A 26,493-nucleotide genomic window follows, 5' to 3' on the forward strand; every position below is an offset into this window, starting at 1 on the left:
ACTGTTCCTTTAACAAACAGGAGTACCCAGTTTATCCAATTAAGCAGGTGCGGGTGACAGCCTGAAGTAGGGGATATCTGAGGCAAAGTTAATGGAAGCCACGTTGCCTCCTGTTTACCTTTGAAAAACTGGATTCCCAGAGGTCAGAAAGCAAAGAGAGGTCATGACAAAGACATCTCTGGCTTCCTTTGCTTCCCTCTTCCTTCTTAAATAGAATTCTATTCATCCTCAGTGCACAGAGTATGACCCCTTGAGTCGGCTGTAATACTCTTCCATCACAAGGACTCAAGACATGGCATCAGATGAGCCAGGATGGATGCAATGTCATCTTCTGGGGAAAATGACAGGCAGAACATGACCACACTGAAGGATTTGCCCTTACTAGTGGACTGAGAAGTTGAACCAGCAGCAGCAGTGGTTGTGATCTCATTCATGCCCTGTCCAGTTTTCTGTGGAAGTTTGGAGATCTAGTCCACCAAAAGAGAGATAGCTTCTGTCTTTTTTTCAAGATATGACTTTTTTTTAAGGGCACAGGAAATAAAATAGAATCAGTGCATCCTCTGTGTCAGAAGTATGTACAGTGTTCCTGGGAGCAGGCTCTAGGTTGCTCTTGCTAAATGCCTACACAGTGGTTTTTTTTCCCTACATCCCTTGGCCAAATTTTTATTTTTTTCAGGCTCTCCCCAAGAGTCCTCATTTGCCCCCTTTTCATGCAGCCTACTCAAAATTGTCTTTTTCCTAACCCTCTCCTGATCTTCTAAAACTCTTTCCCAAGTCTTTTAAAGACTTTCAATTATTTCCTTATACTCCTGTCCCACCGTTTCTGTCACAAAAGAAAATACTAAATAAAAATGATCAGAGAAAACTTTCACTTAGCAGAATTGAGTAGCTACTTTCCAATCCTTTTACTTGGATTTTTTTTTTAAAGATGAGCAAGGAGTAAGGTAAGAATAAAGAATTATGATTCCCCCAAGGAAGCTAATTTTAAAATAGAAAGGACAAGATTTACTGTGAAAATGTGTTCTTTCCAGGGTAAATATTCTAAATGTAGCCTTAATCCAGGATCACATTTGTTGACTGCTATAAAAACGCTCTGTGGCTGACCACAGATAGCAGTGGAGTCTTTAGTGGAAGTTAAGAAAACAAGTATCAGGAGGGAGGAAGAGGCACCAGACTTCCACATGCCGCCAGCAACTACAGTCTCACCACCACCTCCATCTGGCAGAGACCATCAGGGCCAACCCAAATAGCCACAGTCTTACTGAGATAGTCACCATGAGAAGAAGGCCAAGACTCCCAGAATATCTCTCATCACTTGGACTTTCACCTGCAGATGACCACACACATCTCCCACTTAAGCCCATTTCCTACCCTCCTCCTAATTCCCCAAATTCTTCCTGCGAATCCATGGTTCACCACCAGCCTTAACCCTGATAATTTCTTTTACCTCTTGGCTCTTACAGAAACTTGGATTTTCCTTGAGGACTCTCAGGTGTTAGTATTTCCTCTCCCACCTTCCTCAGGCCCCTGGGCCCGGAGGCAGGAGGTAGAGGAAGTGTCCTCCTTACACCTCATTGCCATTTCCAGATCTTCCTCCCTCCTTCTTCCTTAAAAACACCATACAGCAACAATAGAATCCAGTTTTGAAGCACATCAGACTATGCTAGCTGTTCCTTTTACAGGATGCAATGATTGAAATATTCTTGAATCATTCTTCTTTATTTCTGTCATAATATACATTTTTGTCATATGAAAGTCAACATATTGTTGACATCAATAGCTACATAAACAATCGTTCCCATATCTTGGCTTCTCAGTTCCTTCACTTCTGTTCCTTCAGTAACCTTTTCTCCACCTTACCACAGTCCATCACCTCCACACCAGACCCAAAGTCATTTCCCTGTCGACTGTGAGCCCTCCATAACTTCAGCCTCAAGCATCCAGCTCTCTGACCCCGCTTCTAATTTCTAGATTGCCGCTACTGGGACCCTGACTCAATGATGAGGTGATCCCAGTCTGCATCTCAGTCCGCTGCCTGCAATGCCCTTCATTGTTTCTCATTCCCTAGGAATTCTCTCTTCTCACTCAGTTTAGAGTCCGTGACCAATCATTGTAATCACACCACTGAAGTTGCCTTTAACTTCACACCTTTTGCCGCTTTCATTGCATTCACCCAGGTAAACCCTGACCCTGCTTCAACCCCACTTACTACTCTATTTAAGCAGCTGAATGTGACTAAAGAAAAAAATAATTTATTTAAACTCATGATCATAAGAACCTCAAATAAGTCTTTTGTGGCACCTAGCATGATGTCTCCTACTCTTTCATTGTTTCTTTACTCTTCTTGCTGGATGGTTATATAACTAATCCATACTTTCTTGCTTCTCAAACTTCCAATACTTGTTCCCCAATACTCATTCTTAAATGATGGACCCCACTTGTATTTCACTGAATAAATGTCAATCAGAAAAAGCATATTTCCACCATTACATTTACCAGCCTACCTGCATCTGTGCCCCAGTATGCTACCTCCCTCCTATTACTGTAAACAATCTCCCCGGTTGTACACTGGATCCCATTCCTTCTCACCTCATCAAAGATGTTACTCCAGCAACTGTCTCCTCTCTCTAAGCATCATATATTTTCCCTCTCTACTGGGCAATTCTGATCACCATAAAATTGGCTGTTATTTCTCCCATCTTAAAAAAATAATGATTCCTTGGACCCTACATCTTTTATGCTCGACTGCTATTTCTATGTCCTCTTGACAGCAAAACTCTGAGAAAAGTTGACTATTTATGTTGTCTCCACCTCCTGTCCTCCCACTATTTCTTGACTCCAACTATATTATACTTTTGTCCCTCCCAGTCCACTGAAACAGCTCTTTTCTAGGTCATCAGTGGAATGATCTCCATGTTTCTAGATAATCTTATCCTACTCAATAATAGCACTTGATTTACTTCTGGCCACTCCTCCCAGTCCCTCCTCATGACCTGGGGCTCTGAACAGCAGCCCCTCGGGGATCAGTCCAGAGAATTATCTTCCATCTCTACTCATTATCTAGATCCTGTATTGTGGCTCAAATACCATTCACATGCCTATAAATTCCAAATACATATCTTCAGGCTCTACCCCTTCCCTGAACTCCAGGTTCATATATCCAATTGCCTAATCAGTATTTCCAGTTGGACATCTGATAGACATCTTAAATTGAATATAAGGTTTTCTCCCCCATCTGCTTCACCTTCAGGATTTCTGTCTTACCAAAGGCAACTCTAAACTTCAGTATCTCAGGTCAAACCTTCTAGGGTCATTCTTGATTTTTTTTCTTTCTCTTACTCCATATCCAATTCACTAATAAACCACGTCAGATCTATTTTTCAAAATATTTCCAGAACCCAATCACTTCTCACCACCTCCCCTGCTAACACCAAGGCCCAAGCCAGTATCATCTCTTACTAGGATTATTTCAGTAGCCTCTTAACTGGTCTCTCTGTTTCTTCCATGGTCTACCTTCTAACCATGTACTCTCAACACAGCCATTAGTCACAAACTTCTTCTTAAATTGAAGTCAGATCATATTACTTTCTGCTCAGAACCTTCTAGTAACTTCTCATCTTGCTTGTGGTAAAAACCCAAGTCCTTACAATGGCCTACAAGACCCTACCTGACATGGATCATTGCCACCTCCCTGATCTCACCTCTCACACTCTTCTCTTACTGTCCTCCTGGATCTTCCACAAGTATGTCATACATGTGGTGTGACCACAGGGACTTTGCAATTGCTTTCTCTTTGTCTTCACAAAGAGAAACGTCCTTCACAAAAAAAGTTTGAATGCTCATAATTTTCTTTAAGGCTGCACTTAAATGTTACCTTTTCATAGATGCTTTTCCTATCTATCCTATCAAGTAGCAACCTCATACCCATCCTATCATCTCCTATCCCCCTCTATCTGCCTCATTTTTCTCCATGGCACTTTGCACTATCCAACATGAAATGTATTTATTTGCTTTTTTGTCAGTGTCCTCTCATCAATACATATACTTCAAGAGGGATAGACTTTGTGTGGTTCACTCTTGTTTCCCAGAACATAGAACAGCTTGGTATAAGGTTGCCACTCAATAAATATCAATGATTGGATAAACCATCTCTCTACAACATGCTCCAAATCTGCAGGCCAATTCTCCCCAGAATAAGAGTTCTAGTAAAAATAAAGCAAGCAAGCAAACAACTCACCTCTCCTAAATCTAGATATTTATTCTAGACTTTTCTAAACTTTAACCAATTTCTAAAGTACAGACAAGTACAGATCTCACTTTTCATGCTCCTTTCTGATTAGCAAATAATCCTTGGGTTATTACTTTCTCATAGATAAGCAAAGAATTACCTTAGGCTTTATTAATTGATGGCTCACTGTCTCTCTCCTCCTACCTTGCCAAACTCCCACATCCCTTATGGCTACAGTAGAATATAGACTCTAAATTTTTGGGAGGATTACTTAATGTTGTAGCCTTCCTGTTTTGCTCAGAATATATGATTTACTACCCTTCAATGATATTTTGTAGCTTAAAAGATCATGTGTGCGTCAGTAAATTTCATGTTAATATGTGTAAGACTCAGGATTAAATCAATCTATAAGTGCCTATTTGTAATTTAATCTACCAATTTTCTTCATGAAGTAAACAGTAACCAGATTGGAAACCTAGTGTTTTCACTGGGGATGGGAAAGTATAATTTTATTTAAAATATTTTCTTTCTCAGAGGTGACCTAACTTTGTGATCCAAAATAATTCCAAAATTGAAAAAAGGAAAAATAAGTTTTACTGACTCCATTCCCCTAATATATTCTGTTCTCCACAATGCCCTTTGGCTTCCCAATTTTGGTAAATGTAATCACAATGAGTCTGAAGCTCCTCTCCTCAGAATATTCTTGACTGGAGAATGGAAATCATTTGAGAGGAGCTGCCCTAAAGGTCTGTAGACAAGTTTTTGAAGAATCGAAGTGCAATGCTTATCAGTGTTTTCCTGGAAGAAAGCAGGTGCCCTTCAAAAGGTTGTCTGTCACCACATCTGAGCAGTCAATGGCAGCACAGCCTCTTCTTCTGCTAAAGCTCACAGGAAAGAACAAACAAATCTAGGGAATAAACCAGAGCATCTGGATGTGGGTGTCATTATCGCTTTACCCCAAGCCATTCTACTCCACTTCCCCCTTTCTTTGCTTCTAGATTTTTCTCAGATCTGTGAAAAACATTTTTCAGAATAAGGCTTCTTGTCAGCTTGTCACGGTATCTGTCTCCCATTCCACCTTCTCCTCATTCCTACAGATACATAATATTAATAGTTAAATAATAGCAGGCAACAACTCACTGGGTGAGATATTTACAAACACTGGCCTCCTATAAACCTAGGATCAAGGAGAGTGAGGATACTGTCATATCATCGGCATGTTCCAACTTAACAAATATCCTTCACACAGAGTTTGTGCCTTTAAATAAAGAGAAAAATTCCTCCACACACATAACAGGCATCTTGATCAAAGCCTCTGAGCACACACTCTCAGAGGTTGCTTAATATTCCAGAGCACATCCCTCTCCACTAACAGAACCACTGTTCTCACTGGAGGGCGCACACTTTCCTAGAACTTGACCTTGAGTTGAAGCATCTGGGAGCAAGACCTTGTTTGCTTGCTTGTCATTCTCTTTACTTTCACCATCTTTCCAAGTTAAATAGGAAAACCATGAGACATTACTATCAAGGGTTTCTTTTAACAACCTGATAGTTTAAATATGAATGCAGTTTAAGGAATTCATCCCTCTTTCATTAGAGAACAAAGAGGAGAGGGGAATCAGGAGAGCTGCCAGTGGGCTGGGAGGTGAGGAAGGGTTCCCATGTAAAGAACCTAAAGGTTGTTCTCAACTACAAAACCAACTTTGCAATGGCTAAAAATATAAATGTTTTGGTCTACTTCCCATTATAGCTATCATTCTTTTGGTCAAGTGTTGGGAGCTGGTCACGGAGGCCCACTGAGCTTTAGAGATCAGGAAGGGCCATTGACCCCGAGACCACTAGGATGCGTTCAGGAGCTATTGACCCCATTTCCTCCCCCTTTCTACTCAGCACTAACCAGATTAAGCTCCTATGAGCTCAAAACATAGAAACTCTTGAGATTGGGATGAACACAAGCTAACTTTAGAAGCTCATTGCTCCCATTCTTCCACAAACTGCAGTTTTGGCTTTCACACAGCTTATAATTTAAACTCGTGTCACATCTAAGAGCCTTAGTATTGGTCACAGGCTTCTGGGTCATGATCTTAGGATTTATTGAAGGTGTAAATTGTAGAATATAGTTTTAGAAGACAGCCATTTTGTTGAAAGAATGCGGCTGGGTTACTTGTAGGTAGACCACTGTGAACTTTGAACTGGGCCACATTCCAAACATTCTGGGATGGGCCACTTTCGTTTGTAAAGTAAATAATTAAGCTACTATATAATTGTTTAACTTGGCATAAATCAATCAGCTTATGATGAAAAAGGTTTATAGAATATGTCAGTCACAGATTAGGTTATCCTTTGTTATGGGATTTTAAGATCATCATATGAAAAGGGTTTAAAGGCAATCATTGATTAAGTTTTTGTGGATTAAGGATTCTGGTGGGTGGGAGACGCCCTTCCCACATCTGAATTTGTGTATAAAAGACCCATTGTAATTCCCAATAACACTCATTCGTTTCTGCACTAGACTGGAGTCCAGTCTCTTTCTTTCTCTCTTCTTCCCCTCAATCACTGACGCCGTCTCCACCTTTGGGGTACCCTGAACCCAGCTGAAGCTGGTCCTCGGCAGTCAAGCACCAGTCACTGAAATTCATTTTGGAATCATGACTTCCCAGGAGAGAAAAGAGGACATCAAGTGCCTCCAAGAAGAGATGGCTCTGGGAAAGAGAATGAGAACTCCAAAGATAAAACATGCTAATTCTACTCTTTCTTCATAAATTTCCATACCATATTTTGCAAATAGGATGTATTATTGGTAATGACAGTGTAGATGTTCCCACTATGTGTGAAAGAAAGGAAAGAGGGAAGGAGGGAAGAAAGAAAGAAAGAAAGAAAAGCTGTAAAGGAAAGGAGAAAATTATAACTGGCCCAGAAGATTGAAGTTTTGGTCTAATTTATCTCCCTGGGAAAAAAACAGCTCTTGTCCATCCAAGGGTAAGCAGAAGAAACTGCAGAGAATGATGATGCTATGGCTTGTTTCATTGAAGTAAAGATACTGTAAATCTCAAAAGACTCTCCAACTTCCCTGATTAGGTTGGAAGTTAGTAGGTATATACATTTTCTCAGGAGATTAGACTTCTCTCCTCAGTGGCACAGTGTTGAAATTCCAGGATAAGAATTCCATGTTCATTTTGTAAACTCCACCTAGATATCTGGTTTCTGTCCAAAAGGCCTTACCCAAACAAGGTTATGTATATTATGCTTTCATGAAAGGTACAGAAGGAAAAAGGCCAAGGAAACACAAATGAACTTGTCTTGCTTGGAAAGAAATCAAAACCAAAACATTCCTCTGGGAAAGAGTTTAAGCCCATGTGAATGCTGCTCAGTGGAAAGTCCTGGTCTCTAAAATTGAGTGTATCCTTCTACATTTCATGGAATACCTAAGCACTCAGGTACCCTAAAATAAACTTGAAATAGGAAGGCCTTCCTCTTTTGTGTATACTCTTGGTTTTGTGGCTTCAGTCTTATGCAGATATAGATTTTCTTTGTAAGAATAATGCTTCTCTGAGCTGCACCCTTGGCAGCTATGCTTGAGGGTTGCCTCTTTCATTTCTACTTTAATATTTAATACTAAGTACAAGAGCTCTGTGGTTTCAAACAAATAATTCTCTGTGCATGCCCTCAGGGTTCCCATGAATCCTGCCATTTTCCCCACCTCCCACCAATGAATATAGCTGTAGCACAAGACAGGGAATGGTTATCTTGGGGAAGTAACATGCTCCAAAAACTCATCAGCTGTTGGCCCTGTTACATCATGATTGAAGTGTCTGTAATGACACTCACATAAAAGATGAAGTCACCCTGTAGTTAAGGTAGAATAGACCCTACCCCTCTCTCTTAGCTTACTATGATGCCATCATTATTTCATGCAACTTATTGGGAGGCAAGAGAAAAAAGATATTTGTCAACTGGCTTAATTCTAAAGTTTGAGCTTAAAGAAGTAGTCTAGCGCCCACCCCCTCCTTCCACTGCCATGCATGGGAATCAAGGTAACCTTCTTCCTTTGCTCATATCCTCCCCTGAAACCAAGCTCCTAACGAGGTTCTAGGGATGACTACATTGTGAAGTTGATAGCATAGAAGATTTCTCACTCACTCATCTAAGGACTTTTCTATCTTCCTACTTCTTCCTCTATCTTCCCTCTAGGGATATGATGGACTGATGAAATTTAAAATATATATTCTACATTAAGCTAGGATACTAGAGTTCTTTTGCTGTTCTTGGTATAAGTATAATGCTCTGTTCATGAACCAGCATTTCTACTATGGCACAAACTAAAGACACTAAACTGGAAAGATGAGTTATTTTCTGAACTTGATACTATTCATTAGTGAACAGGTGGATTGCAAGAGAAGGTATGTGAAATATTCCCTACTCCATAGGTGCTTAAATAATGCATCATTGTAATCTTGAAGCAAAATCAAGTTCTCACAAGTATTCTCAAGAAACCTCTATTAGTCTTTAGAATTAGGCAGGCAGTTAATTATTTATTATGGGCCTGGGGGATTGATGTAGATTCTTCCCTCAGGAATTTGTTTTGTATACACACTGCCTAACACTTCTACCTCCAGAACGAACTCATTCTTTAATACTAGAACCAGGCTTATCTGCTTGAACTTGACTAAATTACACAGAAGTACCCAGAAGAAGAATCGAAGGGGCTCTCCCTTGTGGAGGTCCTCCTCACGGTGGGCTGACCCAGACTACTGACACCTTCAGAGTACTATGACTCCCCTGTACACGTTCCATGTAGCACTCTGGAAGTAATCATCTATCCCAGTTTGTTTTCTTGAGATTTTTATTTGTGTAGATTATGTGCCATGTAAAAAATTTTTAATAATAAATTATTCACAATGTCTTACCCAACAAAATTCAAAAACATTTTTATTTGAGGCCTTCAACTTTTCTTCATTATGGAAACTTTTCTAGTCCTTTCTGTGTGTGTGTGCCTATGCATGTGTAGTCTCTGAGAAGACGGCCCATTTCATGGAAAAGATTTGGCTAAATCGGCTGCCTAGTTTTTATGACTTTTTTCCACTGCTAGATGCTGAACACCTAGGTTGAAACAGACAATTCAGGCAGCCTTACTCACTGAGCTGAACTGAGAGTTAGAAATTTGGACAAGTTATGCATCTGCCAAGGATTTTCTGTATAACTTTGGTTTTGACTAATGACCCAATTTTGTTGTGCTTCAAATTTTCAAATGTAAAATTGAAAGATGATCTTATTTCCAAGTCAAAGGAGGTTATTTGAAGAAAAGGCTATAGTAAATTATCCCATATCCACATACAGACTACTTTGATTTACTCAGAATGCACCACGGGCTAAGCACAGTGGAGTCTGATGGGTTGCTGGTGATCCTTGAGATGCCATCATACTCCAAGAAGGGGAGGCAGCGGTTGGCTAAAAAATGCCAAAGCTCAGAGACTTTTTACGTGAGAATTAAGTTTTAAAAAGCTCATGGGATGACTCCTCAAATTTCGGTGTGACCCATTTCTGCTACCAAGAAATACCAAAGCAAATGTCCTGATCATTGAAAGTGTTCAAGAGTCTCAGGATCAATCTTGTAAGAAGTTGTTCTATTTTTTTTTATCCAAAGTGTCCAGTTATATGCAGCAGGATCCATGCCAGCCATTAAAAGACTGTGGGATTGACTGGACTGGACTGGTTGGGCTCTGGCTTGGAAACATTCAACATCATGCACATGTTCAAACATGCTCTCTCAACTTCTTATCTGAACATTGTATGTTTTGAGGATGGGCTGCTTGGAGCTGACTCAGGATATAGATATAGAATACCTCAAGATCCAAAGACTGAGAAAGAGAAGTAAGACAATGCAAGAGATGAAAAATTAATGAAGGGAAGCATAGCTGTAGATCCTGGTTGACTTCCAATTGCATGCATATAAGAGAAATGGTAATTTTGCTATTTTATGTTTTTCTCAATAAGAGTTCTATCCGGATGCTTCTCTAGCCTCCTTGCTTCCTGCCTAATCTTGATATTTTACCTGTTCCTGACTCTAGGAGAGACATAAAAGAAGAATTATCAACTCTCCCAAGGCACTTATTCCTATTCTCACCCCCATTGAGAATAGATTTCTCCACCCTTGCTCATGATGTTTCCAAGAAGAGATGTGGGCACAGGTGAATATGTATGTATCAAAGCAACAGGCTGTCTGTTCTCAGGGGACTGGCTTCTGCTTCTCCATCCTCTTAGCATTGATCTATTAACAGGACATCAGAAGACCATATGAATTCCGCAGTCAGCAGGATAACTAGTCTGCTCCAACACAAAGAAAATGCTCCTTTCACATAAGACTTGGATATTTCTGTCAAATCTTGAGGTGTTGGTGTAGGCCTGGTAAGAAAAACAAGAAAACACTGGCTGCATAAACTATCACGTGTCTGTCCATCCAATTCTAAATGAACACTTTTATCTACCATAAAGCAATTGATATTGACAATTCAGATCTATTTGTTAAGATTGTGTGTGTGTGTGTGTGGCGGGGGAGAGGGTACACAGACATGAGAATGTTCCTGGAAAAAGATAAAATTGGGTGCAGTTGTATCGTTTGGGTGAATATGTGGAAGTAATTTATAAGTTACTGAGAGCACAACTCAACGAGAAGCAACATAGTGGCCAAGCCTCTGGTTTACAGATGGTTATTATGTCATGGTCAAAGGGAGCATTAAAATAGCCTTATGGAAAATTGCCAGGGGAGGTGGGGTGGGATTGGCAGTTGAGGGAAACCACTAGGGAAGGGAGGGGCAACAAGGGTACCTGCATAATCAACGTTTGTATACCTAACCCTGAATTGTACCACACATGTTTTTAAAAAAAGATGGGAAAAAATAGTTCTGGATTTTAAAAAAATATCAATTACAATTAAAATGTGACAATGACAGTTAACTACAAAGACTATTCTGAATAGGACTGAAGTTTTAGGCAGGCATGTCTTGTTTTTAAAAATCCCCTCTGGAAACAGGTAATATACTTGTCTTAGAGAAGCAACTCACTCAGCATTTTCACATTCCTGTGGCCACATCCCCTGAAGCTATAGTCCTATCAGATCTCAGAGACTATGAGTCTCTTATTGCAAGAAGAACAGTTGGAGTCACAGTCTGGTTACTTGGATTCTGTGGGTAGGGGTGGTATGATGATTCACGCTCTCTCTGCCCAGGGTGATGAGCAAGGGCTCTTTGGGTGCTATAGTTCAAAGGGCTTGGTCACTGGCTCAGGGATGACATGTGGTCAGACTCCTTGTGGACATTCAGGACCTCACAGATATGGATGAATCCAGGTTTGTCATTCATTCTGGCTTTGGGGCTTGCTTTTTAGAGGTTCCCTACTTTCTGAAGCTATCATCAAAGACAGTAACCAAAGGAGTACCAAGAGACTTAGGTGTCAGCTCCTGGCTTTATTGGTGACATGAAGGGAAGCTCCAGTGTAGACCTCCTGCTCTTTTCCTTCCTCATATCCTCACTCACGTTTTATAGGTGTTTATAGGCAAAATATTGACATGAAAACTTCATGAGTAAGCTGCCTAGAATTTCTGTCCATTCATTGGTCCAACAGAGATTTATAAATGTCCTTTTTTCATAAGGATGGTTGTCTTCCTACGTTCTTACCAGCTGTTACCAGAGTGTTTGTTTCATCGGCTAAAAAAAAAGTCTCATAATATTAAGAGATGGATTTTGCTCTAAAATGTTAACTATCCCCATTCTCACAAACAGAACTATCTAGATTCAATAGACTTTTGAGAAGAAAAATTATCCCTCCAGACTTACATTTTAATTTTCACCAGGTATCTTCAGAGTTGTCATAAGTTTTGCCATATCTTGCCAATAATAATTTCCCTACCCCCCTCTGTCTCAATGAAGAATAGACTTCATTCACTTTTTGAAAAAGAGACTTGTCATTGCCTGTAACTTATCGAGTTCAGTTCTCTATAGCATGCTTTAAATTAGCACACAGTGGCAGAAGATGCCTCCCAAAGGAGAATAATTCATAGCCAATGACATAAGGAGATTTACAGTGAAGGCTGGCCAGGAGAAGGCAAGGGAACATTATCAGTTACTAGAGCAGCTTAAGTGAAAGAATAGTACTAGCTTCAAGAGCTTCTTCCATGTGGCCGAGACTGGCACTGACTAGAAGACATGACAGATTGCTACGTAGAATCAATGAGGGCGGAGGAAGGGTAAACAGAGCTCAGAGCAGAAAGGGACAAGAGGGCCGTAAGGTCAGAAGTGATGCCTCCCCCCCCAGGTAATTAATCCCTTAACACTTGTAGAAGAAGGAGTAGTTTAGAGACTAGAATTCCCTCTGAGCCAGGACATTCAAATCCTAACTTTCATTTGAAATATATAGATAAGAGATAAGGTGCTCAGTTACCGTAACTCTCATTTTCCCTTTGGGAGAAGAGACCCTAAAGACAAAGCCTAGGGAAGGGTGAGAATCCACAGAGCCCAGGATATCATCAAGACAGTCATGAGCAGCACGAACAGTTCTCCAAAACTGACCTCACACAGATACAAATGTGGAAAGTACAGCCTGAAGTATAATACATTGGCCCTACTGGACCACATATTTGGGGTCTGCAGGGCTGTGTGACTAGTGAGCCTGAAGTATGACATGGTCTTTCTGATGCAGCAGGTGTTAAAAATAAAAAAGAGGCTACACATTGTATCAAAGACAAAGCAATCTCAGGTTCAGTGTGGGTAGTGAGGTGTCTGGATGCATGCTCCACTCAAAGCATGTGAAAAGCTCCTGATGCCTAACATGTCATCAACATCCTTCATGGTCTCTCCCTCTGTCACTTACTTTGTGTACCTGTAGTATTTTACATATACTCTACTAACTAGCAAACAGTCACAGAACAACTTCAAAGGACAAAGCACAGCTTAGAGAAGTTCAAATTTCCATTTGAAATAATAACATGGAAATGTATACATGTGGCAGATACATATATGTGATTATGTATGTGGAAGAGAGATACATTTGAGAGGATTCATCTTTAGGTTTTACGGCAGATTCAAGAGGGCAAAATAAAGTGACTTCTTTTAATAACAATTTATAATAATATCAACTATTAACTAGTGCCTTTCATATACAAGGCACTCTGCTAGGTGTCATAGGAGATAAAAAGATGAATAAAGACATTGTCCTGACCACAGGGAGTTTGCATCCAGAAGGGAAGATGAGATGCATAATCAGATAACTATGAAATAAGATGGTTGTGATAGCTGACACGAGAGAGATACAATTAAAGCGTAACAGGCATCACAAAATGCCTACTTTTTTCGGAGACCTAAATGTAAAACCTTAAACATTAAGAATCTTAGAAAACACAGGAGATACCATTACAGAAATCGGAATAGGCAACCAATTCCTGATCAAACACCCCAAAAGCCATGAGATAAGATAGACAAGTGGGACCTCATCAAACTGAAAAGTTTCTGCAAAGCAAAAGAACCATCAAGAGAGCAGGGAGACAGCCCACAGAATGAGAAAAAATATTTGTCAACTGTATACCTGACGAAGGCCTAACATCAGAATCTATAAGAAACTCAAACGTGCTGAAAGGAAAAACACAAACAGCCCTATTAAAAAGTGGGCAAAAGACATGAATAGATACTTCTCAAAAGAAGACATATTAGCAGACAACAGACACATGAAAAAATGCTCAGCCTCACTAATCATCAGAGAAATGCAAATCAAAACCACATTGAGATACCACTTAAGTCCATCAAGAATGGCCAACATTAATAAAACAAAAAACAGATACCGGCGAGGATTCGGAGAAAAGGGAACACTTCTACACTGTTGGTGGGAATGCAAACTTGTTCAGCCTCTATGGAAAACAATATGGCAATTCCTAAAAGAACTAGAAATTGATCTTCCATATGATCTTCCTTCTGGGAATATACTTGTAGGAACTTCAATCACTCTACAAAAAAATGCATGCTGATGCATGTTTATTGCAGTGCTATTTACAATAGCAGAAACATGGAACCAACCATGCTGCCCATTGAAATTGGACTGGATTTGAAAAATGTGGTACATACACACGATGGAATATTATGCAGTCATAAAGAACAAAATTATGGACTTCATAGAAACTTAGATGGATTTAGAGTCTATAATACTCAGAAATAAAGAACTGAGTACCACATGTACTTCATTCATAAGCGGGCCCTGAACTTTTACAATAATAATATAAGAAAGGGATTGGCAGTAGCCAGAATCTGTTGTGGGGGGGGGGCATATAACATTAATAAGGGTACTTGATCTCAAACCAGGTGAAGTGGGGACCAAAGGGAGGCCCAAACTTCATCTGTATGGTGACTATTTGTATACCCAATCTTGAATTGTACCCTACATCTTTAAAATTTTAAAAAGAGCAAGATAAAAAAAAAAACCTATTTTTTTTTTTCTGGATGGAAGATGAAGGAAGGTGGATGTGGTGGCTATTTGTTCTGGTCTTTGAAGACTTATATAATGATGGAATAAATATTAGGCAAGAAGGGAGTGAGGTGGGAGATGGGGAGGAAAGCATTGGGGCAAAGGAAACAGTTTAAGAAAAGATACAAGTGGGAAAATAAGCTGGTATAGGAAAGTTGAGAGACAAATGTGAATCAGCTTGCCTGGATATGGGACACACAGGTGGGCAAATAGGTTAAGCTGGCAGACTGTGGTAAGTGAAGCCCATTGAAGGCATTTTTTGAGTTGAGCAATGACATGATCTCATTCATATTTAAGAAGCGAGTACTGATAAGAGTGCATTCAAATAGACAGATGAAATACTGGCACAATGCTAAAAGACACTAAAATAATTCAGATTAGAAGGAAGGGCCTGAGTGAAAGGGGAAGACTATAAACCTTAGGGGTAAGAATTAGCAGGTTTTCCAAACGAGGAAAATGGAGGAGGCAAAAGTGCCTGCAAAGCTTAAGTTTAGTGACAGGAGTAATGATGGCAACATGAAGCAAAAGGAGGAGCTTGGTGATTATGTTGATCTGCAGGAATGGTCTTGGATATTTGAGTCAATATGATATCAGGTGTCCAGGAGGTGTCTGGAAATATGTGCATTAAGCTGGAGAGAAAGGTAGGGTCTAAGAATGAATATTTAGAATTCACCTTCATTCAGAGTCATTGAAGTTGTGGAAGACAAAGGGATTGCTACAGAAGCATGGAGATAGGGAGAAAAAGACGGTCAAGCTCAGAACACCATCGCAAGTCAATGCCGATGGCATAGGAGGAAAAACCAGTGAAGTGACAGAAACCCAGAGAATAAAATTAAAACCAGAATGCGCTGCCTCCCAATGGTAAGTTTAGGTTATGGTCAAGGAGGCTGAAGAGCAAGGAGAGAAAATAAAAAAGACTATTGACAAGAATTTCATTGGAATGTTGCCAGAGAGTAGGGTGTGGTCCAATGATAAAGCCATAACATTAGACGAGGAAGTGAAGAAAGTGAAAATGCAAAGATAAACAGAGATAGGACAGGAATTCAAGAGTTGAATTGGGTTAAGAGAAGATTTTCTTTAGAGATGGTTGTAGGATTTACTTATTTATTTTTTGAGATGGTTGCAGGTAGATGTGTGAAAGGGATTAAGGATATGACAGAGAGAAGTACTCTTGGCTGGACAGCACCTCAGATGAAGGCAGAATGTGGGTATCAGAGCACAGGGAAGAGAAGCACAGAGTTCAGAGTCGAGAGAAAGGATGAAAAAGATGAGTGAAGGATAAGAAAAACGCAAGGGCACAGAAGAGTGGCAAGTGAGGATTCCCTAATCAGATATCTTGGTAACAGTAGGAAACATTGCCTGTTGAAAAAGAGGAGATGAAAACAAAAGGACAATGAAACAAAATGAACACTTAGAGAACGTGACATGGAGTCAACATGAGGAAATAAAAAAGTTGTTCAAGCTGAGTAGGGTTCAGGTAAGGTTAGATGGATTGAATTTGTGCTTTTCAGCATAGGTTTAAGACACTTCCTCCTGGAGATGAAATGGGTGATGGGGGAAGGGAGGCAGCGTTAGATAAGCAAGGTTGGTGTAGTGACAAGGCAAGAAGAAGAGAAAACTGCTGGTCAGACTATTGTTGATAATGAGTGAACACAGGGGTAGACCAAAGAAGGAAGTCAGTGAAACCAGATGGGTTTATGGACGAGAACAACAGAGGACTTGAAGAAAAACAGATAAGATATAGAAAATGCAAGGTTGTGGTCGGAGAGGAAATTTTAAAATTTCAGAGTTTTAGCTCTGAGAGGTATAATAATTCCAAAAGAAAGGGTCCAGAGTTGGCCATGATATAAAAGCTGAATTTCTGTAGTGTTTTTTAAAAATAATACATTGAACATCTTTGACTCATACCCTGAAACCAGAAAATATTAAATCTACATGTATAGTCATACAAATGTATGCACACCTATTCATACATACATTTAAATATTTTATACTTACGCATTCATATATTCTATGTGAGTATAATATACTCCCTTTAAAAATCTTTTACATCCTCCATAAAACTACCCAGGGACATGGTATGTGCTGAAAAGACATTGGCTTAATTGAACTAACATATCTAACCAGAGCTTTTGTTTTTTTCTCCTGCATAGTACTAGAATCTGCTCCACCCCCTAAATCACAACACTAAAATAATTAAGGATAAAGAGAGTTCAGGTTTAAAGTGTAAAAAACAAATCTTTAAAATAACGGTTTTATAATAGGTTTAATGATGTGCTGCTTGATTGTAAACTTAATCCTTGCGCCTAGTTCCATTTCTTTTACCTTTGCCAAAACACAGATTCTGCATTCTGGAATGCCAAGGCTCTGAGAAATTCTATTCGTCCACTCTGTGTTTCACCCTCAGTTCTCCTTAGGAGCCCTCACTTTCATAATCACACCAGCAATAATATTTGAAAGCGTGAAACAGCACCAGAAACTCACCACGACAAGCTCTGAGTTGGATGCAAATGGACAGAAAAATGAACTTTCTATCTTTTCTAACTTATTCCCAGTACTGCTGTCCTAACCCATTACTCTTTGAGCAAAATTCTTTTTTCTTTCTTAAATATTGTAACCAAGAGGACTTAAACTTCACCAATTTCTCCAAGGCATGGAAATAGCAGCACTGACTTTCATTTAAGGTTTTTGGTGGGTACCTTTGTCATGGGGATAGATAGGCTATGCATTCTCAGTCATAGGAATCATAGGGCTCCTATGCGATTCAGTCAATGTGATTGGAATGGGATGAGGGTGGGATATATTCAGATATCCTTTGATTTTATATAAGACTGGAACCTTCCAAACTAGAATGGAATCCTAAATCTAGACCAATATTAGAAGTTATCAGACTGACTAATCTGCATTTTAGTGTCGTCCCAAACATCTGATTGACCAAAAGAATAATTGCTTCACAGGTTAAGTAGCAGCTGGGAGTCAAATGGCTTCTTTACAGTTAGTATGTGTTGGGATAATTGGGTACCCCCTTAAGGAGGTGGGAAGTATAGAATACAAACTTTGTTAATTGGAAGATTAATTGGATTGGGACAGAGAACAGACAATTACAGTAACTTTTTATTATGCCACTAATCCAAATGATCTTTCCTCTTGTCTACTCAGTAAGCTGTCATGGAGGAGAAGCATCATTCTTCCATTTTCTATGGAAAGGGTCACAGTCTTTAACCTGCCCTACAAGATATTGAATTTGGAAATGCATAAATTACATACCCATATGACTTTATTGAAAATAATTCCTAGCTAGGAGCCTTATTCAGGTGCTATATTTTTAAATAAAAGCAGGTACAGGAAGAAATATGGTATAAATGTCTTTACTTTCCAGAACTTGTGCCCGTGTTACCCACTGTATTACTCTTAGGGCTCTCTGCTCTCTCCTTCTTCTCATGTATATAACTTATTCCCAGGAAAAGGAATGAGAATCCTAATGTACATTAGGTGTTTAAATGTATAAATCCCTAATATGGCTTAATATGTCACCTTTCCTGGGCTTTCATTTGAATGACAGATGAGCAGCTGAGCTAAAACAACACAATCTGTATGAGAAGCCAGTAGTTGAAGTGGAGTGGGGAATGACAAAGAAAGACCTTTTCAAGACCTTGAAATACACAGACCACATGTAAGGCCAGACTCATCCCAGTGTGGCTGTCCACCTTTAGCTGCTTCTCCTCCATAAAGAGTTCCTTAGACAGGAGGAAGAGTCTCTGACACCCAAGTGAAGAAACCCAAGGCTCTGCTGTAGTGTTTAGCAGCCTACAGAGCATACATTTCCTATATGGCTTTGGGCTCAGAAAGCACATAAGGTATGGCCACAATGAAACACCAAATACATTCATCAATAGCACTGCAGTTACATCATTTATGCGCACATCTGAATCATTCCTAACACACCCAAACAGACACACACAGGGTGTCAAGCAATGACAGCGTTTTTTCAGAGAGATAATTAAAAGAATAAAGTGGGTTCTAGAATGGATTTTTTCCAAAGGCTATTGCCCAATCTGGTTATTCTGTCCCCAAATCTTGAACTAAAAACCAAACAAAAACAAAGAAACCCTAGTTCTTAAATGAGATGTGCAGGTGTCCAGCACTCTGCAGAGACTCTTCCCTTGGGCAATTCCGGATGGCCACGGAAGACTGGGTGAATGATATTCACTTAACTTTATAGACAACTGTTATTGTGTCACATCACACATGCATTTTGGCACTACTGATACCAGCAACATTTAATGGAATCATTTGGGATTTCCCCCCCACAATCACAACATGGCTGTGGCCGGTACAGGGAATACACATTAAGGATGTCTCCCAAGTTCTGGCTGAGGATACACAGTGACACACTTTGGATTAACAAGGTCAACTGTACATGCATCACTTTGAGGGGTGTGCACATTTTTGACTCAAGCAAATTCAAGAGTCAGATTATTGTGGTCACTGGAAATGCTGAGATTTAAGCACTGCCACTGAAAGGAGTGATATAGGACCACACCCACCAACCAATTCTGCCATGGAAGGGAACGATAGAGGGTACAAAGAGAGAAAGCATGGTTTCTGAAGAAAGCGGTAATATTAGGTGCTCCTGAGGATATCTGTAGAATCTCACAGTTTTAGATGGATTGGGTATTTGTTCATCCCCATCTGCGATATAGCTTGAGCTTACAGCTGAATTATTCCTCGTGCATTTTACTGGCTTGCTATTCTGGAATTAAGCAACATCTAGAAATTAACAATGCTTTATCCTTCCTTTCTTTAAGCTTTCTTGAGCAGACCATGAATATCTCACTTGGTTCCAATAGAAATATTCAGTTGAAGAAAAAGTCATCAATAGGGGCCAAATAAGGGGTTTAGAAAAATGAAATTATCCAGCTGACAGCTTTCATGATGGGAGGATAGGAAAAAAAATGTAACGTAATATGCTGGGTAAATGGATTTGAAAATCTCATCCTGTGGTAAAGAGAGAGAGAGGTTGCCAACCTCCACAAAGCCAACAGTCTAGTGTAAGAAATTCTATTTGTCTGGTTTACCCAAGGCCAGGTTATGAACACCTGGCTCAAGGCCAGTAGCACCTTCCTGATGGCAGTAATGAAGGCAAGGCAAATAAAGAGCCACTATTGGCACCATCCCTCGCATACCCACCCTCTTACCTCTAAAACTCACTTCAACAGCCTTTCAATGGGAATCATCTTGCCACTGAGTTTTGAGTGGACCTGGTCATCTTTTTCAGAAAAGCATGCAAACATGTAAGACGCATATCCAGCGCTACCTCTCTGTAACAAGGTACCTCATGCTTCAAAAATTACAGTCAGTGGAAATTCCCCAGGTGTGCTTGAAGGACTGACCTTTAAGGGTGGGGGTATAGCAGGGAGCAGGTAAGTGCTGGGTACTGGGGAAAAAAGAGTCTGACGACTGAGATGCTTGTTAAACATCAGAGGAGGCTGCTGTGAGATTTCTCAGGATTGAGCTTCCTGAAAGCTTTCAGCCACACCAAGAATGGGAGGTTAATTTGACCTCTATTCTGTTTTAGGCTCTTTGGGGACTCTTTCCTACCCGAGGTACTGACAGAGAAAATATGGTGCCACCAGCCTGTCTTCACATGGAATGCTGATAACCTAGGGTCTACCGAGAAGACAGGAGTTAGACCTGGGGTTTGCTTAGAGTCAAAGCAAGATCCCATGCAAATCCCAGGCCAAAGTGCATGAACATTTCTCACAGACCAGTAAGAAGATGGTTTGAGGGGGATGGACACAAATTACTTTCCCCTGGCTTTTTCACCAAAGTGGCCTCCATTGGCATACACTATTTCCAGATACCCTGAAGCAAAAGCCACACAAAACAATTCCCCCAGTGGAAAATGAAAACCCATAACAAAACACTTTTTTCCCCCTCATTCCCATCCCCACCCCACTCCCTCCAGCCCAACACCCTGAATACTCACAAGAGAACACTTTATCTATACAAAATTAATTAGAAAACAAAATATTTACATATGAAATAAACACCATCTTGATTTCTGTCGCCAGTGGAGACTGAAAGAGCCCCCTTGGTTCTAGATTGCTGTTCGCTAGGTTAGTTGGTTTGGTTTTTTATTTTTAAGGGGTGAGGTAAGAGGAAGATGAGGGGATGAGCCCGACTCGTGGACAGAGTCAGGTTGAAGCGATGTTTACATGGCCCTTCGCCTTCTTCCTCCTGGAGATGCCTCACGCCCTCTGTCCTCTCTCTCAAAGTCTTTCCTTGAATCTAAGGTAAAGCACTCCGTGCTCCTCTCTCCAAATCTGTGAGAGGTTCAGCCCCTTGCCCCCACGTTCATTTTAGAAAGAAAACAAAGCTTTACAAGGCCTTCGGTTGGCTTTAAAATGAAAGATACTGAGGTAAAACTCAAGGAGGAGGGTGAGGGACAGCAGTCAAGGGCGGGGATAAGGAAGGGTCACGCGTCAGGGCAAACAGGAAGGCAAAGAGCAACCCTGGAGGGTGTGACTTGAAGAGACATGGCAGCTTCCTTCCAGAGGAGAATGAGCACCTTTCTGGTTTGTGTGTCCTGTGTGCAACATGGCGGTCCTGCAGTCAAGCTTCCAAACAGACCTGGGGCTCTTTGGATGCCACCCTGTGTAGCGGAGGATGGCAGGACAGTGGAACTGACGCACAGAACCCCTCTACCCCCAGTTTCAGGACCAGCGGTGACAAATATTCATTTCCCTTCTCGGTTTTCCAACTTTAAGGGAAGGGGGCATCACGTTGGCCAGCATTCTCATCCCTGGAGCTTTACACATATATTTCTTAAATTCTCGAACGGTACAAGCTGAGAGGAACAGGAGGTGTTACAGGAAGGTGGAAGGGCTCGACCAAGAGTGTTCACTCTGGGCTCAAGTCACATTCCCAGGGAGCCAGGCCCAAAGGGATAGCGGAGAATCCTTCCCCTCCTCCTCTCCCTTCCCCCTCTTCCCAGTCTCTCCCCTTCTCTCCTCGCCTCCTGAGCTGTACTCCTGGAGGCGAGCTCATTTCTCTTAACCGTCTTTTCCACATCAATTGTAATCAGTTCTGGGGAAAGAAGCCCACTCTTCCAGCATCAGGTTAAGTAAGAAGGGATCAAAGCATTGGAAACATCCCCCTCTCTCACTTACCCTACCAGAAACAACTCCTCTCTTCTTCAAACCCTTACTTAGCTCCTCCCCAAACCTTGGCCAGTTGAGGGTGTCAAATCTCAGAAGAGCTTTATAGAATCTTTTGCTCTCCAGTGTGGGCAAAAGAATCACAGCTGTTTATGTTTCTCTATAGCCTTCCTTCCTGGAAAGTTCTTGGCCTAACCTGATTGTAACAATTGGCAATCACTGAGGAATGATTTTTGTACCTAGCTCTTGCAGGATTGCCTGCCACCTTTCTTGTCTAGACCACAGACTCTTCTTTGTCAAGAACTTCCATCCTCATTCAGGAAGGGTGAAGGGGAGAGACAACCAAAATTCAGGTAACACATGACCATCTCTGTTTGTATATAAGCCAAAACAAGTGCACTGCTGAAGGGTGGTGAAAGAAATGACCTAGCGAGTCAAGGTTGCCTTCTACACATTTAGAGGCACCTGACTACACATGTGTGCAAGTGTACGTAGACATACATGCACACACGATTCACCTGCTCTTGCCTCCAACACACCGTTTTAATGTACTTTCCAGTTTGTTCAAGAATCCACTCCTCCACCAATAGCCTTTTCTAGTTCACTACTCTCAAGTCTCATGAAGTTGAAGCAAACATTTTTTGGCTTATATATAAACACACATGGCCTCCACCCTCTGCTTGGCACATAATCCCTAGGCAGATGTCTTCTAAGCAGCAAGAATTTAGCCAAAGTCTTCTTTCAATCCCAAGCACTATGCTAAATGGTCTCACTTAGATGCTTTTGCTTCCTCACCTAAGCAAAAAAATTCAGCTTGGGAGAAGCTACCTCTGTGCTCACGTGGCCACCGTTTGGTTCTCCGAGCTTCCCTCCAAGTCGGTGGCAAGGAGCTTTTCCACACGGGAAGAAAGCTCACATGCGGTACTTCCTCTCTCCCGCTCCACTCCACCCTCCCCTGCCTAGGGGGCCCCCTACAGCGTCTCGTGGGAACGGGAATGGCTGACAGACGGGGGAGGAGGAAGAGAAGTGCGAAAAGGAGGAGAGATGGTGCTGGTCACCAGGGTTGCCCTCAGTCGGAACCAGAACTACAGGATCCCATAAATAAATTAAAACAACAAGAAAGGAGCAAATGGGAACCAAGTTCACCCCCGTCACCCTCCGTGACATGCGCACCACACGACCCACAGCCTTACCCTCCCATACCCACCTTCACCTCTCTCTTCCCTCACTCAGACATCAGACTCAATACTAGAAAGTTTCTCATAAACATGCCCATTGCTGGAGCCATTGAAAGCCCTGGGGTTTTTGTTGTTAGGCACACAGGGGTTGGACTGGTTCCCTATACAGATGTCCTTCTGGAAACGGCCTGGCACAGCCCCGTGAAGGGCCGAGACCACCGGCTTGTTGGTGACAAGGGCCCGGAAGTCTGGCCTGGCTTTCGACGCCCCCGCCACCGTGGGCTGCCTGAAGAAGTAGGATTTGCTGCCATGGAGCAAGCACTGGTCGTCCCCAAAAGTGGGGATGAAAGGGTTTTGCGTGACCCGGTCAGGGTAGAGCGACTTGCTGAGCATGTAGCCGCCGCCAGGGTTGTTGTGGTGGTGGTGTCCGGCAGTGGGCACTGAGGACTTGTTGTTGGCAAAGGTGCTCTCACCGGCTGGCATCTCAAACATGTGGGCGTAGGGGCTGCCATCCATGAACCGGCCTTTGTCTTTCAGGCTAACGCTGCGGGGGGCCAAGGCAGCTTCTTCCTTCTGCAGATCCACGAAGGTGTCGTAGGAGTGCTGCCGGCGTAGTTTGTTCCGGTTCTTCTTCTGGGCCTTGGAATTGGTCGGGCTCTGAGGGTACTTGGTGGTGGAGGCATTCGAGGTCACCGCCACTGGGGCAGCCGGCTGGTCCAGTTCCTGCAGGGAGTTGTCCTCGCTGATGTCATACAGGTTACCCGCTTTCTTGCAAGCCTCACACCGGATGCACGCCTGCCTGCCCGAGTTCTGACCTGTCACGGTCGTGGAGTAGTTGTGCAGCTTGGAGGGGCAGCTGCGACAGAAGTTGCCCCCGGACCGGTCCTCCCACTCCACGTTGGTCAGGTTCTTTTCCCAAGGTGCCGGTACCCCACTGACCACGCCGTGTTTGTCGCCTGTCGTGTGTTTGAGGTGGGACCTGTTGGTACAGGGCCCTCCACCACTGACCGAATCGCGCTTAAAGTCATCACTCCGCTCCTTGTAGATGTCGGTCAGGTCCACGTGCTCCCAGTGGGGTGAGTTCTCCTTTGTCCGGAACTGGTCCAGGTAGAAGTCCCGGAGCCCTTCCTTGTCCCTGAAGTAGCGCTTGTGGTCAGGGGAGCGGGGCGGTCGGCGCCGGTAGGCCAGCTCGATCTCATCAAACTCCCGCCTGGACTTGGCCGACGCTGGCCGCTTCTTCAGGCTGTCCTTATACTGCTGCTTGCGCCTCTTGGCAGCATTGCCCTCGATGTTCCCATAGGTGACTGTGTGGGTGGAGATGTCCGAGACGTCGGAGCGGATCAAATCATCATGACCACTGTAGCGGTCGCTCTTGAAGGAGAACTTGCCGTACAGGTCACTCAGCTGGCTGTGCTTGGAGGACGGCAGGCCGATGTCCAGGGGCTTCTTGCTGATGGACCTTGGCTGGGTGGTGAAGGGCGGGTTGTCACAGTCGTAGAGACCGTCGATAGAGCTGGCACTGCCGATGCTGTGGGGCCGGTGGTGATGGTGGTAGTGGTCTTGGTACACATTGCTGTCCTTCAGCTGCAGGTTCCCAAATGTTCTCTCCACCTCACTGATGTAGTCACTGAAAAGGTTCTCCTCACAGGGCGGGTTGTTGTAGGACTTGCAGTCGGAATGTGTGAAGCTGCGGCGGTGCTCTGAGATATCATAGACGGACGACTCACGCCGTATGAAGTCCAGCGCACTCTGCGGGGAGCCATTCACCCCCGACAGGTTCGCCATGTTCTTGGCGGTGCGCAGCAGGCGCAGGATGTTGGAGTGTGTGTTGTTCATGGTCGCAGTGGGGGAATTCATCACGGACTGGCGCTCCTCGATGGCCACTCCATGGATGCAGCTGTAGATACCCTGAAGTCAGAACAGGATGGGTCAGATGAAGTCTCCAGAGAGGCTGAACATGACTATAAAGAACACTCTCTCACCACAGATTGCCTAACTGGATAAGAAAGAGTCAAGGAAGGCATGGCCCACACAATCTAATATACTCATAGAAAGATGTGCTAGAAGCTTGTCTAACTTTTCCCCCTGAATTTAGCAAGTTGCATGTCATAAGCTAACATCAGTGACTGGGCCATGGAAGAGGGGGCATGGTTACACCAAGTAACTTGAGCAGATAGACTGGAATCATAAGATGTGGTGCTTTTGCCTCAAATCCATCATTGACTCACTTTAATTTTCCTTTCTGTGCCCAGATTTTCACATCTTAAAAATGAGACCATTGTATCAACCCATAGCAAAAAATATTGTCAGCCCCCGGGAAATAAATGGCACTGCTCTGTATATGTGAAGGTTGTTCTGCCTTGGCTAGCCACTCTTGGCTGGTACTAGAGCACAGGGCAGCTCAGTAACTTGCAATTGCTACATTTTTCCAGCTCTGACAAAATTTGAGCAGCTTTTAGAAATGTGGTCACCAAATAACAGCTGAGCAATTCTCTTCTTGAGCCAAGCATAAACAAAATTCACAGAGAGAGAGAGAGAGAATTAGGAAGCCCTGGGGTCAAAGAAGGATTTTTCTCCTGCTGTGTTCTACACCGTGGGAGGGAAGAATTGGGACAAATATCCAGTGCTAAATAGGAATAAATAACTCCCTGGTTGAATTCTCTCACTTATTCTCTGTTTAGTTCCTGCTTTCCTTCTTATACCTTCTCACTCACTTAACATTATCATAAATAATTAATGTCTTAACAAATTAGTATTGATCAAGAACTCCCTGTGTACAGCTCCCTGAACAAAGCTTTAAAGAACACCATCTAGGAGAAGGAATGGGTTGAGTTCCTGGAGGGCTTGGCATGTTCGGTTCTAAAGTCAAGCCAACCTACTGCTCACATCCATCTTGCTTCCTGACTTGAAAGATGGACACACTTGGAACTTTTCTCCTCTGTTAGGGTAGGTATTCAGGGAGGTTGTTTGAATTGTGCCTTTACAACAAGGGAGATTAATCTGGAAAGAGAAGTCATCCCAATGAATGGGAATGAGAGGAAAGAAAGCTAGAAGGAGAATGGCAACTAAATGGGACAAAAGAAAGGTTTAGAGGAAGTGAGCCTCATTGTGTTACAGAAGATCTTTAAGGTGAGGCTACTCAACTTTCTTTCCTGTCGTTTTTTCTAACACTTCTTGATTAAGGCCAGGAAAAAATGCCAAGCATTTTTTTCCTCTACAGAGGAATTGATTCTGTCAAAGGTCTCTGATTGGGATTTTATGGGAGTCACTAGCTTCTATGGTTTCTGGCATCACCCTATCTGAGACCTTAGGAAGGGGTCACCCAGGGGAACAACATGGTTTAGGGATCATAACTACCCCAAGTTCCATCCTCTGGTTCTGATATTACTCAGTGACCTGAATTAACTCACAAGAAAGGAAA

The 26,493-nt window shown here is 42.2% G+C and overlaps 1 protein-coding gene across 2 annotated transcripts in view; it reads right to left on the reverse strand.

Moving 5' to 3' along the window:
* GRIN2B (glutamate ionotropic receptor NMDA type subunit 2B) overlaps window positions 1–26,493 on the reverse strand; it is a 253,183-nt gene that overhangs the window by 22,862 nt on the left and 203,828 nt on the right. The window contains exon 11 of one of the 2 annotated variants that reach the window (XM_021712674.1): window positions 23,102–24,980. In XM_021712674.1, the coding sequence (XP_021568349.1) occupies window positions 23,124–24,980 (1,857 nt within the window). In that variant the 3' untranslated portion in view covers window positions 23,102–23,123. Of the gene's footprint in view, window positions 1–19,048; window positions 24,981–26,493 lie in introns of those variants that run through there. The other variant, XM_008058696.2, reaches the window with a different exon arrangement.

Source organism: Carlito syrichta, unplaced genomic scaffold (genome assembly GCF_000164805.1).
Source record: "Carlito syrichta isolate Samal-C Ts95f unplaced genomic scaffold, Tarsius_syrichta-2.0.1 Scaffold303599, whole genome shotgun sequence".
NCBI classification, from domain to species: domain Eukaryota; kingdom Metazoa; phylum Chordata; class Mammalia; order Primates; family Tarsiidae; genus Carlito; species Carlito syrichta.